The sequence below is a fragment of the Numenius arquata genome, chromosome 11, assembly GCF_964106895.1.
Source record: "Numenius arquata chromosome 11, bNumArq3.hap1.1, whole genome shotgun sequence".
Classification (NCBI taxonomy): domain Eukaryota; kingdom Metazoa; phylum Chordata; class Aves; order Charadriiformes; family Scolopacidae; genus Numenius; species Numenius arquata.
The window spans coordinates 8,501,085-8,518,522 of NC_133586.1; the positions used below are offsets into that span (position 1 = coordinate 8,501,085).

General features: G+C 48.6%; 1 protein-coding gene across 6 annotated transcripts in view; it reads right to left on the reverse strand.

Moving 5' to 3' along the window:
• NTRK3 (neurotrophic receptor tyrosine kinase 3) overlaps positions 1–17,438 on the reverse strand; it is a 216,316-nt gene that overhangs the window by 97,037 nt on the left and 101,841 nt on the right. For all 6 annotated transcript variants that reach the window (XM_074156761.1, XM_074156760.1, XM_074156758.1 and 3 more), the window contains one exon: positions 1,195–1,383. In XM_074156761.1, coding sequence (XP_074012862.1) covers positions 1,195–1,383 — 189 coding nt within the window. The remainder of the gene's footprint in view (positions 1–1,194; positions 1,384–17,438) is intronic.

The following is a 17,438-nucleotide window of genomic DNA, read 5'->3' on the forward strand; positions in this document are numbered from 1 at the left end:
CCCTTCCCCTGACGGGAGGAGCAGTGTCCGAGGAGCAGCGTGCTCCTGCCGAGCTCTTAATGCTGAATGAGTTTCCACAGGTTGGGAGATCAACCTCCTCCCTGTTTCCAGGGGCTGAGTTATGTCTCCTGCACTCATGAGTCAGCAGCAGCCAAGGGGAGAGCAGAGGCGACTTCAATGCAGCACTCCCTACCTCTGGCTAAAGGAGTACCTCTGGCTGGGCCACAGAGATAGCACAAGTTGCAGGGTTTTTCCCCTTTGTTTTTTGCAAGCTTTTTATTTTTCCAGTTCTGCCTGGAACCAAAAGACACACCAAAAGGATGAGCAATAGCAGGAGAGAAACATTAACCAAACCTCCTGCATTGCTCGGCTTGCATCTCAGAGCTGGTAAGAGGCCTGGGAGAACTCATCTACCGGCTGCAAGCCACGTGTTGGGGAGGGCTGCATCTCACTGCTCACATGGGAAGCAGCATGGGACTCCCAGAAAAGCATCTTTTTACCCAGTGCTTTTCTTTTATGCTCAGAATTTAGGAACACAAAACAGAGAGGACCACTTAATCACCACCTGCTAGCCTAATGAGCCCAGTTCACAACCCAGATTTATATGGGGAAGATGCAAAAGCTTTACAGAAGCCCACGAAAACAAGACATCCAGCATCTAAGCCTCCTGTTCTTTATCTCCACACATCTGCCCCATCTATGGCAACACGTTCTGAGCTTCTCCATAGCCCAGTGGGGAGCCAAGAAGGCAGCCCCATGGCTGGGAAACTGCTGGAGGAGAAAGGGGAGGCAGGTCCTTTACCTGGCCAGGCAGGGGTCATGTCCATCACCGTGCTCCCAGGTGGCTCTTGCTCACACCTGGGACCTCACTCTGGGAGCCAACAAGGCAGAGCCCAGCTTCAAATGGCACTTTCAGGCAAGGGGGGAAGGTGACTGGTGGGTGGCGGAGGGAGAGTGAAGGGAGGTGAAGGTGAGGGTGGAAAGTCTTCTCTGGAAGCACCTACATGTATGTTGTGATTTCTGACACCTGAGATTCACTTTGGTTTCTGGACCATACCAAGACCCACTCTCCTCAAAAACCTCCTTCTCTTCTTCCTCATCCTCTTAACCTCGCCCTCCTTGCCCTCCTTCCCCCCTTCTCCCCAACCTGTCCCCTGTTCCTCGCAGGGGGCTCCGGCCGGATCGGGCACTCACACGTGTCTGGCTTGTGGCAGTTGTGACCTTGTCGGAAGTACTGGGGATTCTCGATGACGGGGATGCGGGTCATGCCGATCACCACTGTGTCCGGGCCAGCATCCAGAGATGAGGGCGTTGTGATGCCGTGGTTGATGTGGTGGAGGGGACTGGCTGAATCCTCCTCTCCGCTGATCACTGCCACAGGACCTGCAAAGACCACCACATCTGTCAGGCACAACAGGGTAAAGGGGACCTGCAAGGCCTCCTGACCACGCAGGTACAGATCACTGTGGGTTGGCAGTGGGTCACCACCAGCCCCTGGACAGGATGCCTGTCCTAGCATCCCTGGCAGTTAGCCCATCCCCAGGTAGCTCACAGGGCAGGGAAGACACTTCAAGTTTTCTTTCCTGGTTTTGGGGTACCAGGCTGACAATCCTGCAGGGGTTCAAGCAGCTACAGGTGGCACCACAGCAGAGGCAAGTCCTGCACAAAGCCCTCTCCTGGGGCTGTCACAAGATAGACCAGTTGCTGTGGTGCCTGGCATTACGAGCTTGGCAGGACACATAACGAAGTTCAGACTGGAGAAACATCATGCCCAAAGAAGATCTAGTCACCCCAAACCCATATTCACACCATTTATCTTGCCCAATATACGATGCCCACCTTGTTTCCCCTCCTCTAGTTTCACCCAGGCACACACTCAGAGCCCTTCGGTCAGGCTGTTATCTGCAGGGACCCAGGATGTATTGGAGCACGCTGACCTCCCTCCATAGACAGCCAGCCACAGACCGTGCTCCAGCTCCTTCAGGCTCCTGCCCGAGGCCTGAATCCTCACACCCAAGTGCTTGCACCCAAAAGTATCACTGCTCCAATCTTGCCCTAACCAACGGCAGGCTTGTTCCCATAGGTAAAGTGATGAAGGAAAGAACGCCCATCCCTGAGAGCCAAGACCTGCTTCACACACAGAGCTATTTCACAATATTCAGCTATACCCTGATTCTAGGCTTATGCTTTATTTTATTTTTAGACCTTCTAACTTCAGTCTTTGCTATCAGCTGCCAAGGCTGAAAAACTCAGGGGACATCAGGCCTTAATACATTATTCCCCACTTCCACCTAGTCTCACCCCTCCTGGGACCCGACCTACCAGCCCATGGCACAAACACCTACATCATGAGGTGAAACCCTTTAATCCATGCTGCTTAAACATGGCATCCTGAGGAGCTGGGCAACACAGGGATTGCACTGCAACCTTCTATGAGGACCACCTTTATATGTTCACATGGAAAGAAAAACCACACTCAACTAGAGATGGTCCTTTTCTCCTGTCTGGATGCTACTAGGGGCTACCAGAAGCTCAAGCAAAAACAAGCAGAGATGCTGCACTGAGGCTTCAAACCTATTTAGAGAGGCCAGCCTTTAACCTACGTTGCATAGAAAATGTCTCTTTCCCATCAGTAATCTACTTCTAATTGCACAATTACTTTATTATGTAGCACTAGCAACAAAGAAGGGAGTCTTCAAGCCATTTCACTCTCCAGAGCTTCTTGGGAGGGCAGGGCGAACACCGGCTCTGTGCAGTCATTCTGCCTGCATTAATCTAGTCTAAAGGCTGTTCATTTTTGGAGCTTCAAGTATTGTTTATTCTTCCAAGTGGGATATAATAAAGTTATTGTGTAATTAGCAGAGTCCTAGCAGCCGTGACAGGTGTTTTAGTCACAGGGAGAAAAATGTCTCTCCCTTTACTGTGAATTCCTTCTGGCAGGTTCTGGCTTTTTTTTTACGTTACTCCCTGGGCCAGCGTGACTTCCAGCTTTTGAGACACAAAGGCAAAATTCAGCTCTTGCCGCAAGATGCCTCTGTTGGGACTACGCACGCTGTATTTCTCCAAACACAAAAAGCAAACAGGCAATTTCAGTTTAAATGACTTTCGTTGTTCCACACTGTAAAGTCTCTGCATGCAAACCAGAAGGACTGGGTTTTGCACGGTGCGCGCACGTCCCTTTGGCCATACCCTGCACCACTGGATGGCCCGGCAGCGGCGGGAAGGGGAGACCTCTGCATTTCAAGTTCACAGAACAAGTCAGAAAAATATCAGCTGGTACAGACTGGGGTAAATAGTTTGAGGGGAGATCATAAAGATCTCTCTTGCAGTGGAGCAGATGGAGAGGCTATTGAGGGATTATTGCTTTCCCTAAGCAGCCAAGGTGTTACTTCAAAGGAAGGTGTACCTAATCATGCAGTGGAATGTGAAAGGCCTTTCTAGTGAATGATATGAAGGAAGTCTTTGTTGTCCTCTGCTTTGAGAGCAGAAATCACACCTTTGTGACAAGGAGCAAAGAGGACATCTCCTACAGCATTAGTACTGGAAGGACATGGTTGGTTTCATAAGCAACCACGGGACATTCGTCATGCTGGCACAGACCCTGCTGGTAGTTTTTGGGGGCTCACAAAGCCCTGCCAGCATGTAAGCCTTGCTGTCATTGCTTGCACAGCACCTCCTCATTTTTAAGGAACACAGATCACAGCAGTGTCCCTCTGGCACAAGCAGGTTAAAAGACATGGCATGATCAAGGAGGTCAGGTACTTGTGGAATGAAGCACAGCCAGCATCTATTACTTGATGTTCTGATGGCAATTTCCTTGCCAACAAACAGACCCAGTTGCCTCTAAGCACACGGCCATTCTGTTGCCCCTCTGAGACTCAGACAAGCGCTGGACTCTCTGCACAAGCCTGAAACAAACTTTAAAAGCATCACTGATATCAAGCCATCACTGATGACTTTTATAGGTTTGACTATTGCTCCGACACTCAAAATATATACTGCCATTAGTAACTCCTGGAAATAAAGCAGCTACCTAGACTTCAACTTTTTTAATCTGTCTTGGCAATAACATATATTTTTTGCCATTAAGTAGGTAAAGAGGTTGATTTTCTGATATATAATGATGACAAATGGCTTTATTTGGAAGAATTCTCACCGATGTCAGCAGTGCATTTTCCAGGTAAGGTTAAAAGGAAAAAATGGAGTAAAAGGAGAAAGAGACTACAGATTTTAAGATTTAAGTTTGCTTTCCTCTTGACAGAGAAATGCACCGAAGAATACAGAAAATAAGCCAGTTTTGTACTGTAAAAATGCAGAATAATAGTCAAGGGTAGCCTGGGGTAACTCCTGATATACCATCGTACAACCTTAAAACACAATATAAAATATTTTGGAGCTCCTCTGGAACTTAAAATCTAAAGAGTGATGCAGTAGCTGTTTCTGTGAATAACTCAGCCTGTGTTATGGACAAACATACTGTGGATATTAACTATAAAAAGAGTCTACTTGTTAACACTTTAAGAAGCCTTCATATGTTCTGAGCATCAAACATGTTACATCTCTACTCTGAAAGGCTTTCGATGGCTCTCCTTCCATCCAAGCAGGTTTCTCACCAGCCAGCAGCATCCACACTGCCTGCAAAGATAGAGTTCAACTGCTCTCCATGCTAACCCCAGGCAGTTTTCCTACCAGGGAAGAAATGTTAACAGCAGTGATGGAGCCAGAGAGCTGCAGGGAAAGGCTGGGGAGATATTAGGGCTGCGCAGGGTGAAGAGGTGGTCAGCTCTGCTTCAGCCCAGCATTACAGCCACTGCCAACCTGCCCCTTTGCAGTGCCAATGGGAGAGTCAACCACAATGAAACCAGAAAATTAGGATCAAAATGAATCTGATGTTAACAAAAGAGCAGCAAGACAGCTTGAAAACGTTGCTTTTGGAAACGTCACAAGGAGCAATGCTGCTCTCCCTTCCCTCCCACACCTCCTCTACAGCCAGCTCATCTTTCCCAAGAAAGACGCCTCATTCAAACACCACCATTCCTGGCCTCATCTCCACCCTCTTTCTTCCCTCAGCCTCCTGGTCAGGCTATACTCCATCCATCCCAGCAATGTCCCAGCTCTTCTTGCTTTGTATCCATCCTGATATTATCATCTCTGCAAATATTGAGCATATACTCTTCCAGATTGCCCCCCAGTTTCTGCTTTTCAGAAAATCTCCTATCGTTCTCTATTCAGCCCTCTTCCCCGTGGCCAAACTGGAGTTTTGCTTGGTGTTTTCCTTCATCTCCTCATTTATCTGAAAGCCCTGTGAAACAGGATATACTTTTTAGTCCATGTCTGTGAATCACCTAGTTCATTCACAGTGTTATATGGACAACTTGTTACTTAAGAAAAATAAAGCAAATAATAATAAATAGCTTAGGGAGCTCCTATTTGCATGATCATATCATAATGGTAAATTATTTATCAAGGCTAAGAGCTATATTTTCTGATAAAACACAGGCTCAGGAATATAGGGTACTTTATAAATAACCACAGATTGGAGAAGATAAGATAATGGTCACTTCATACACATTCGTAACATAATGAATGCTCCAAGGCAGACAGGTAAAGAACAACAAAAACTCCAGCTTGCTATCACAGTAACCTCTCCAAAACAACAAAAATGATCGAAGGTGTAGAAAACATGACCTCCAAGGGAAAACTGAAAGAATTATACTTTGTGTTGAGAGGAGAAGACTGAAGGGACACGTGATAACAGCCTTCAAATATGTAAAAGGTTGCAGCAAAGAGAAATATAATAGCTGTTCTCCAGGTCCACTGGGGATAAAACAAGAAATAATAGGTTTAAATTGCACTGAGGGAGATTAGGGTTTGAATGTTTTCCCTAATGCCTAGCAGTACGGATGGTTGAGCACTGAAACAGATAACCCAGGGATGCTGCAGGGGCTCAGCCGCTGCCGGGCTGGGAAGGGAAAGGTTAAAGAAACTTCTTTCAAGGACTTTTAACTACAGGGCCTGACACTGCTCAGAACTCTCCCAGGCTGCAGCACTATTCACCTGCATCCAAAGAGCCCTCAGCAGGGAAGGCTTTTCCCCTATTGATGCTTCCAAAGAAAGTCCAAGCAAGGACCTCGCTGGGACTGCAGACCCGAGGCACCCCAGGTGCAGCACTGGACCAGGATGGGGCCATGATCTCTCCACGTGGTTTTAGAGAGGACAATCCCATCCACATCCCAGGCCATGTTCTCAGGACAGATGCAGAGTTTTCTGAAGCAGAGAGCAAGGAGGTGAGCGCTCAGGGCTGCAGGGCAATCCTCTCCTCACCACCCATGCCTCAGGGAACCATCATTCAGAACATCATTTCTGATCAAAAATGATCACTGCAAGGGCTAATTGTGCCATCCACATTTGCCCATGTAATATAAAGCAGCCATATAATTAACCTACTTAATTAGGAACTGTATATGACCCATAACCAGAAAAAAAAAAGTGCTCTCCCAATAAAGTGGGTCACCGTGCATTGTATAGCAAGCACTGAAGCAGACCTCATTAAACTCCAAAATGTATTACATATAAAATCCCCTACTCCTCTGACTTCAAAACTCTGTTGGCACTTCCATATTCCCCTGATCTTAATCATAAATGCTGTTCTTCAAAGGGCCATATCACCAGCTGGCAAGTAGATAACTTCAAGACAGGATCTCTCAGCCTAGCTTTACAACTCAGAGCTGTACATATGCACATACACGTTTATTTTAACACAGATAAAAAACTAACCCCAAACTTCAGCTCATCAGGAAAACAAACAAAAAGTGTTTAAAAAAAAATTCCAACCTTTTGCTGAAGCTGAAATTAAACCATCCCCCAGGGCTGATCTCTGCACCAGCAAGGAAAGGGACTGAAACTCATAAAACAATAAGTGAAAGCACAACAAATACAATTAAAAATCTAGCCGTGCTCAGAGCAAGATTGCATTTACTGTCTCATAAAGAGAGCCTCGTCCTGTCAGGCAAACAAAAGGAAATCAATTTCTTAATTTTTATTGGCAGATGTGGGCACAGGGCCAAGTTAGCTCTTGGTGGCTGCGTGGAACCTGCTTGGAGCCAGCCTGCTGTGGGCTCCAGTACGTCCCCTGCCCTCCTGCAATGGGAAACAGCCGCCTCTCCTCATCCCTAGGGTCACCAATCCCAACTATCCATTGTGGGATGATCCATCACGTGGTGCCTCTTCCCCTAAGCCACAGCAGATCCCTCAACTTGAACAAAACACTGGACTTTAACCAGAGATCCCCCTTATTCCAGCTCCTTGTGCGCTTGCTTTGTCACCACCACCTCAACCAGGTCAAAGAGGCTTTTCCGACACCCACACAGCTCAGTTCTGTCTCCCTGCCCCAAATTCACCCTGGGGTATCCTGACATCCTTGCACAACCCCTGCAATGTGCCATGGGAGCTGGAGGGCACTGCTGGAGAAGATGGCCTATACAGCACAGCTCTGGCTGGAACCACACCATGACCAACTGCGGAGCCTGCAAAGGTGCCAACCCCTCCTCTGCCATGGCCCATGGGGTGCAGACTCTCCCATCAGCATTTTGGGAAAACAGCACATATGAAAGGTCATATCCTTGAGCTTTGCATATAGATAAAGACTTCGAAAACATAAATTCAAGCTCTTGAAAGGGTCTATTCCAAATCCTCAGCTTCCCACCCTTCCAGCAGCAAAGGCAGGAGAAAATGACAAGAAGCAATCCATTTTCTGCACTCCTGAATGAGATGATGGGTTTGGTGCCCTGACCATTTGAGAAGCTGCAAATCCCACCGCACTTCAGGGTGAGAAGGAGTGAGGAGCAGGTCTGGGTACCCTGCACCCACCACCACTCGGGTTGGACACGTGGCTCTTCCCTCACTCTGCTGCCACCTTCCACCCTCTTTTACAGATGCATTATCGTATAAAAAAAGGGCTGTCAGTTCCATTGTCAGGGGGCAATCCCTACACAGGCAGTCCCTACACTTCAGGATCTTTCTTGATGAAACAGTCTGCCAAAATGCTGCCATTTACAAAAGCCCCTTTCCCTCTTTACATATTGACATTTCCTTCTCTCTCTGATTTTTTCAGGTGTTTGCAGGGAGAGAAGGAGGTTCTTGCAAAGGAGAAAACAGCAGCCCTGCACATTCGTCCCCTTGCCCATGCCGGCCTCCAGCCGCCTGGACAGTCCCAGCATGGAGCATCCCTCCAGCCTCATCAAGGGGTAGAGGATCCCCAAACCTCTTCCAATCCTCCCACATCCTTTCCACCCCAGCCTTTCTCAGGTTTATTTATCGAGCTTAGACACAAATCCTATAAGCACTCACTCTCAGAAATGGAAACATTAAGATCCAATCATATAAAATATAAAGTCAATGCACATGATGGCACAGATGCATAAATCCAGCAGAACAAGCAACAGAAAATGCTTACAGTAAAAACGACAAGACAATCTGATAATTAAAAAGGGAGGGATCTGACAAGGCAGGGCCATGTGTGACAGCAAAGCCAGCCAGCACCTGCAGGAAGGCAAGGCAGGAATTTTTACATCTAGGATTAAAGCTCCTGGCCCAGCAGTACCAAACCTCTTCAGCTCAGAAGCACTGGAATAGGCTGCCCAGAGGTGGTGGAGTCTCCTTCTCTGGAGACATTCAAAACCCACCTGGACATGTTCCTGTGCAACCTGCTCTAGGTGGACCTGCTTTGGCAGGGGGGTTGGACTAGATGATCTCCAGAGGTCCCTTCCAACCCCATGTGATTCTGTGAAAGCGTATAACCAGGAAAGGCGCTGTAAACAGGAGAACATTTTAGATCCCAATCTTTAAGTATAAACAAAACAGCATCTTTCCACACAGAACAGGGGATGGAGACTGGGAAGCCACTTTATTTGCCAACAGGAAAAGGCTTTCACCACTGAGGTCAGGTGAAACAACTAGCTAGTAGTACAGACAACAGGAGAGGAAGAAAAGTGTGTTTTGTTCTGTTGTTGCTGTGAGGAGGAAGATAGTATTTCGTCTGGTGCTACCAGTGCTGAAATTCAGACCATCCCCACTCACCTTCTACCATTCCCCCCACTGCCTTCCCCATTTGCTGGTCACAAGCCAATTTTTCCCACTGCTGGGTGTGCATGCTCCCCGTGGGATGCAAGGAGCCAGCTGGGGTCCAACACATCCATCCTTACAGAGAAACCTCCTAAGATGGCATATTGGCATGGCACAACCAGCAGCAGCAGCTCCCAGAGCAGAGAAACACTCACCTGGATGAAGCAGGAGGAGCGAGTAGGGGAACTTGGGGTTGTGGCAACTATGTGCAGGCAAAGTCCTCACATAGCCCCACCACAGCCCTCCTGTCCCAGCCCCAAGGTCAAGGCTCAGAAAGGGCTGATGGGGCATTTGGGTGGATGTTTGGTACCAGATGTGCAATGAAACATCAAAATGAGGTCCCTATTGCCCTATCTCCCATGCGCAAGGCCATCACTTCCACCCCTCTCTAAGGGATTGGTTCCATTTGAAGCCAAAACCTCATTTCTTCCCCCAGGTCTCCATCATCCCACTGCACCCAGATCCAGCGCTGGGAACCATCCTCCTTGGCCCAAATTCTCCACTTATTGCCATTTACCTTTTTTTTTGCCCCCTGTTCTTCCTCTTGACTAGAGATTTGCTTCTTGTTTTTTTCCAAACAAAGTCACCAAGCTGTCACCTCAGGGGCACCTTGAACTCCAGAGCGGTGCAGGCTTTACGAGGGGAGAGCCGGGCAGCGGCTGGGTAAAGGCCTCAGCAGCACCTATTAATCTCTTGGCTCACTCATCCCTATCACAGACACACCGTAAAAATGATATAAGCATTTCATTCAAACAGCGCTGCAGAGGGAGTGGGGAAGAGCACAGGGCCAATTGATTTCCAGTATGTCTGCTCTTTACCTCCAGGTATAAATACAACAGCAAAATCAATCGGAATAACATCATATCAGCTTTCTAATCTCTTCTGTTCGCAAGATGTGTTTTATATACTGCGGCGTTTCCTACAGCTTGTCTACAGGAGGCCCCGGCACCTCAGCACCCCCCAGTCCTCCCACGTGCAGCTGCCTCCTCGCTCCTGGCTACTCCAGAGGAAAGTTTCGGGATCTGCAGATCCAATCCGCAGCCCTTCCCCTGCTCCATACAGGAGATGCGGAGATGTCTCCCAAAGCAACAGACCTTGTCCACGTAAGAGCAGCGCTAACATGCACTTGCTGAGCCCTTGGTCATGTTAGCACTTGTCAAAGGGGAGATGCTTGCTCACTCGCACCCTTTCCCAAGTGGATGGCGGCTTGCTTCGGGTTCATGGGTATCCAGGCATGCCCAGATCTGCTGCTAAGCACACCAAGGGGGGACAGTCCTACCAACACGGGGATACGGGCAACACAGCAGCAGCGTCTGCTTTCCCCCCAGCCTCAGGAGCCCATGGCTGTAAACACCCAGGGGCTTCCATATGGCCGTAGAATCATAGAATGGTTTGTTCTGGAAGGGACCTTTAAAGGTCACCTAGTCCAACTCCCCCTGCAATGAACAGGGACATCTTCAACTAGATCAGGTTGCTCAGAGCCCCATCCAACCTGACCTTGAATGTTTCCAGGGATGAGGCATCTACCATCTGTCTGGGCAACCTGAGCCAGTGTTTCACCACCCTCACTGTAAAAAAATTTCTTCCTAGTCTAAATCTTCCCTCTTTTAGTCTAAAACCATTACCCCTTGTCCTATTACAAAAGGCCCTGCTAAAAAGTTTGTCCCCTGATGGCTTTTTGCCTCCTTATGAGCATCCAGCACCCAGGGGCCGAGTGACCCCACACAAACACCCAAGGCTGGTGCAGGGCTGCACACTCAGCGCTGAGCAGACGCATTTCCTTTCTGCATTTCCAATTTATCATCAGCCCAAGGCTTTTATCCTCTCTCCTGGCCCCCAGCCACTGCAGAGTGAGACTGTGACAAACTGATAAACATTTTTCCTGAGCCCTTGCTTGGGTGAACGTGCGAACGCAGCGTGAGGCTGGAGAAAGGGCTGCTGGCGAGGTGTCAAGGGGCCATCTTCTGCAAACTCCAGCTCAGCACCAAGGCGATGCTCTCCCCCACCTCAAACCAGACCTTGGCTGAACAGCTGCAAAACAGAGAAAAAAGCTGAGGTGGTTTAAGCTACACCTCAGTCTTACCCTGCAATTTAGCCAGTAACGAATATGCACACGGTGTGCATTAAGGCTGCGGCAACCGCATCATCTTCAACACTGTGGCCAGCATTGGATGAAAGTTTTGGGACATGGTATCCAACCCACTCAGCGTGGAGCTCCCTTAGCACAAGGGGGCCACCGGTGATGTCTCGGTGAGGGGCTCCACCGGCAGCTCCACCACCAGCATGTCCAGCCTGCTGCTGTATTGCTGACCTGAGCCAAGGAAATACCCAAACCACCACGAATCACAGAGGCAAGCAACAGCTGGAACCACTACTACCCTCCTGCCCGAGGGTTTTCCTGACCTTTGCCGAGACTGGTGCCCAACGCTGCTTAATAAATACCATCCACGGAGAGAAAGCCCTGCCAGCAGCAGCTCTGCAGCACAAGCCAGAGGAGCAACACACACTTCCCACCAGCCAGGACCATCACACACTGAGGGCAAGCGTTGGGCATATTTCTCATTAGCTCCTTGCCCAGATCCACCGGCTGCCTCTGTCCCCCTCCCACCACTCCGCTTCCCACGCCTTGGCCGCTGCAATATCAGTCTTGGGTCATCTTGATCTACTTGGAAAGCTTAGACACCATGAAAGCAAACCGCTTGTCCTCTGGCTCCAATCTCTTACTGAAATTAGTGCCAATGGAAGTGTCACTATCAATTTCATTATGTTATTGGATGGACGTAAAACTGGGCCAAGTCCCATATTCCTGACGGGCCATCAAAGGGGTGGGGATTATGGGTAAGGAGACAGGCAGCCCTGGCAGGAAAGGCAAAGGCTCCAGATCAATTAGCCTGATGAGGCTATCTTCCAGCCACATCACTTCATGCTGACACCAGCGCCTTCTCCCCAGAGCCCGGTTGCCCCTGTGCCGAGAAGGTTTATTTTCTCCAGCCGTAACCAGAGCCCCTCTGAGCCCAGGGAGCTGTGCGTCCCCTTTCCAAATATCCAATTTATGAGACTCCCGAGACACTGAGGGATTTTGCTGTCATTACAGGACATTAATTTTCAGGCCTCCTTATTTTGGTTTAATATTCTGTCAAGACAAAAAAAATGCGTTTAAAAAAATAAATAAATGCCCCACTCTGCATTACTCAGAGGTTTCAAATGGAAAGTACCTGGCATGACACATGGTTTGTCTTTGCGCTGTGTTTTTCTTCTTGGTTTTTTTTCAAGATCCTTCTTGGACCATGAAACTAAACTGGTCAGTACCGCCATCTGGATCTCATGCAGTAATTAATACTGCTTGTAATTTTTCAAACAAAAATAGTTTTCGGCTGTTGCTTTTTTGCTAAACTTTTGACCTTTTTGTTTTTAAATGGGATCTTTATGAAAACATCAAGCAGCCATTGAGGCTGCAGATGCCAACGGACTGGGTTCACTTCCAGAAGACAACCCGCATGCCCAGTATCTGCCAGCAAGCGAGCAATTGCATTCGCTCAGGGTGTGAATTTGTAGACCCAAACTTAAAATCAGACCCATGATGTTTACTTTCAGTCCAACAGACAAATCCTTACATGGTCAACAAATAATAAGAAATCCTTGCAACCAGAGTTTGGCTTAGTTCATGCACGAGGGCAATGAAAATTTAAAACTTCTACCTTTCAGAAAGTCAGTTCTTTTTTTTTTTTTTTTACCCCTCCATAGTCTTCGTTGAGGTGATCTGCCGCAGTGATATCAGTCTCTCAGATTTATTCTATCCCAAGATAAATAGTGTGGTGCTTACAGAATCAAAACGTATTTAACTTGTATAATGGTTTAAATCCTGAATCTGCTCCCACAATATTATGAGACTCTTCTGGAATATGAAGTCCACGTCTGAAATATCCACAAACAAACAAACAAATCCTTTTTTCCTTCATGCTGAGCAATTGGGAGAGGAAGCAGGGCCAGGGTTTGGGCAGCCCTGCTACTCCCGAGCCCACGATGCTCACATCAATAATGGCACTGGAGGTATCAAGCTTTGCTGAAAGTCCAGGGATCAACATTTGCTAAAGGGAAAATCATTAAAGAAATGAGGTGTTGCAGGTTTTCAAGAGCTTGATGTAGACTTACAGGTTAGGGGGGAAGCCCTTGACATTCTCAAGGCAGAACTGATTGGAAAGGGACCAATGCTTTTGAGTCAACTAATACCAACTGCAGCATCAATACACAGGTGTCACGCTTTACTCCAAAATTTACAGTCCTTGGTCGTAAAGGTGGTGGTTTTGCTTAAAAGTCACAGAAGTGGCCCCTAGGGAAAGGGTCTGAAATTACAACTTTCTGGGAGCTGACAGCTCATTTGCAATGAGTATTGCTGGTTTGGGGTTTCCACCTGCCTTGCTGGAACCCTCATTAAGTTTGAGAGGGGTCCTGTGAACACATATATAAAACAAGCATGGGATAAAAGGTTGGGAAATGCAGAGGGGGACAGAAAACAATTCCCCACTTAGAGAACTCGCTGCGTTGTCTATCCACCAGCTCAAACAACCCCTTTAATAAATTAGAGAGCTATTCATTGAAATGGCTTCCTCTGTCCCCACACTGCCAGTTAATCTGTAATTCAGATAGATCAGTCAGAAGGCAAGAGTCCAGCATATAAAATGATTAATTCCTCCAAGGCCTGGGGAAATTTCCCTTTCTAAACAGCGCAACACCTCCCCTCCTCACCGGTGAGCTACAGGCATGGACGCAGCTCCCATCGGAGGTCAGCGAGGAACACCACTTGCATTTCAATACGGGCGCTAGCAAACGCATCGCCTGTCACTGCGTTACTGGGTTTGCAGTCCCAACCCTGCCACGGCCCTTGCAAGGAGCTTGCCTTGCGCCTCCCAGCGCCTTCCCTCTCTGTGAGTCCTCCAGCACCCAGCTAGAAATGCTCGGCCTCTTGCCACCCTGTCAGCCCGACACCAATGCTTTTTAAGATGAGATTTTTCATGCAGCAAGAGTGTAAATTGCAATTTAAAGCAAGCAGGCTGGTCTGCAGAAACGCAGCATCTACCAATTCCAGTTGAGAAGCAAGCAGCTGGTGCCCAGCGCGAGCGTGGAAGTTGGGGCAGAGCACATCTCATCTCCCAGCTTCCCTCAAGGGGAATCACCCCCAGATCCACCTCTGTCCTTTACAACGTCAGGAGCTAACCGAGATGCTGGCCTCTGGCTGGAAGACACCAGTGAAACAGACCAGCTTCAGAAATGAAATGAGGGGTGGGAGTGAACCAGATGGACATGCTGCAGTGGGTGGTTGGGGAATGGGGAGAAGTCATGTGAAGCTCCATATGAGACCAGAGGCACCTGAACATGGTCCCATCCCTGAAGGCAGCAGAATCGAAACAAACGTCTTCATATTGCCAGGAGAGAGGCATGAAGAAGGGAAAAACACTACTAAAAAGGACTCTTGAAAGGATACAAGAGATTGAGTATCACAACAGTGTATGGCTGGCACAAGTAATAGCCTGAAAACAAGAAGGGACATTAAGGCAAGACCTTCAGAATCTTTTTGATTCTGCTGGTTCTTGCAGCCTCAGTTGCCAGCATTTACCGCATGAGAGCGTAAGAGCCATCACCAGCCAAATCCCTGTCTCCCTACACATATTCCACATCCTACCCCCAAGCTACTTCGTCAACATCCTGAAGGCAGGTGGGAGGGAAGCTGCCTCGCGTTAGCCTGCGAGCCACGAGGGCAGAGAAAGATGGGGTGTTTGGCATTTACCTCTGTGACTAAGCGCTGTCTCCCTGCTCCACACCCCATGCCCCCAAAACACATTCCTTGCTTGATGGCTTTGTAGCTCACGACAAGAGACACGACAACACATCCATGCTGGGAAGCCAGACCTGAAGACGTGCGGAGGTCGAGCGATTTCTCCATCTGCACCATTGAGGGAGCAGGAAGGAGTGAGTGGGATAAACAGCATCCTCACCCACAGCATGGTGATGAGGAGAAAAGAAAGAAAAAAATAAAGAAAGAGAGAGCTTGCACATGGCTGGTGGCTTTCTAGTTGGGAGTAGCACGTGTCTGCTGAGCATTAGGCCAAGTGCCCCTTGCACAAAGCCCACTTCAGGATGCCAGAGCATCCTGCAGCAGACCCTGCCAAGCCCACTCCCAAATTCCCCTGCCCAGAGGGGCCCATCAGGCTGGTAGCACCCTACAGACCACAGCTCGAGCGTGCAGGCAGAACAAGCGTGCGACCGGAAAGCAGCACAAGGCAGGGAGAGTTGTGGTGGTGGAGGCACCTGGACCACTACCAAGCCCCTTTCTAGAAGCAGCTATCAAGTCCCTGCAGAAGTAATGGAATGGAGCCACTTTCCATCCCACCTCTCAAGGAAATCATCGCTGCTGTTACGCAGACACAATTACGTCTCCAGAGACTTTTAACTGCAGCTCTTTAGGGCTGAGTGGGTTGATAGAAACCTATTCACGGGGCTGACATCGCTTGGCTGGGTAGGGACACTGCCACTGAGTCAGTGGCTGGGGAGGGATCACAAAATAAGACTGGCAATGGGGGAAGTCCTAGGCAATACCAAGGCAGCATCTCCTGGAGGTACCCGCCCCTACTCCCTTCACAGTATACCGCAAAGGCCAGACCAGTTTCTCATCTTAAAGAAAAACAAAATAGTAATATATGGGGGCTGTCTGCTTTTTTTTGGGTTTGTGTTCCCCCCCTCTAGAGGGGATCACCACTCAGATATGCACAGCTGCACGTGCGTGTCAGCCACAGCAACACAGAGCAACGTAAGGCAGTCTCATCCCCAACACCCCCACCCTCCAGGTAGCCCTAAGTGCTGCCAGAATCCGAGCACTGGGCAAATAAGAACATAGGAAGATGGCTTGGCCATCGGTCTCTCGGACACCTTGCCAATTCCATGTTTGGAGCAGAGGGATGCAGGAAGCTCTTACTGTGGGACCCTTGAACTGCATTACAGAGCCCTCTCTGAGCTTGGCAGAGCCGACCGGGGGCTGCTTTATCATATCTGCCATCTGCTTGTTTGCTTTGCAATCCTCTGCTCCTCTTGGCTACGCTCAAAGACTCCTACCTGTTCTCCGAAAGCTTTGCTGGGTCTCAGTAAACAAACCACAGGCAGGGACGGGAGTGGGGAGGGGGAGAAAGAGGAGAGAGAATCAAAATTTAATTAAAGACACTTTTGCTTCAGGGCCTCTGAAAATTACAAACTCATAAATCTCTTAGTAAATGCCCTGAGCGGTTGCTATGCCAGGCTGCCTACCAGTCCCACCAGGAGGGCCATAAACCGTGAGCACGCAGTTCGCTGGCTCCCTCCCTCCACCTCCACCCTGCAACATCAGGCAACCTTGAGCAGCCTGTCAAGGCCCTGACAAGTGTTCTGCAACCAGGAGCTATCAATCTGCAGCTCTGATAGTGGCATGGTGCAGGGAGCTGATGGTTTCGTTTGCAGCTGTGGCACAATGAGAGGTGGGAGAAGGGTAGGATGCAGGGGGAGATAAGTCATGGCAAGATGGGACCAGATCCTCAAGACTTATTGCTGGAAGCACCAAGTTCTTCTAAAGCATGTTTTCTAATGAGAATCGCCAAAGAACAGGCATAAACCAAAACATGGATCCAGTGGGACTTCTGCTGCCCAATGACCATGTGAAGGCACTATAGAGAAAACCCATGTCCTGATAATTCCCCAATGAATTAGTCCAGAATTTTCTTCCATGGCTAAGATGAATCTTCACCAGGGGATACATGCATGCTGTCCAGCCCAAACGTACTTCTCACAAGGATGACACAAAAAAGATAGTGAGCATCTTCCACTTAACAGCAGCAAGAACAAGCAGTTCCACCGTGTCCCTCATTCGGCATGCAGCAAGGAACAGACTGAACGTCCAGCACATGGGGGCGTTGCACAGCTCTTCTATATTTAACAGAGCTTTTGGTACAGTCTCTGGTAGTGCTATGAACCAACACGTCTTTGCCAGTAGCCTGTCACAGGAAGGCTTGGAACCTGGGGATCTGGGGTATTTTTCACCTTTTACTCACAACCGGTCACAACTTTGAAGGTGGGAGTAGAGTCTGTTCTCAGAAGCATGGACAAGTCTTGGCCCTCCTCTGCTAACAAGCAGGTGGTTGGTAAAGTGGTAATGAAATCTTGCTGGCTTTCCTTTAAAGTGGGGGTCAGTGGGTGAGAATGGGAAGTTTCTTACAGAAGAGACTGGTACATAGTAAAATCATTTGCTGAGCTATATCCTTGGCTAAATCGCAACCAGAAAAATAATAAAGAGG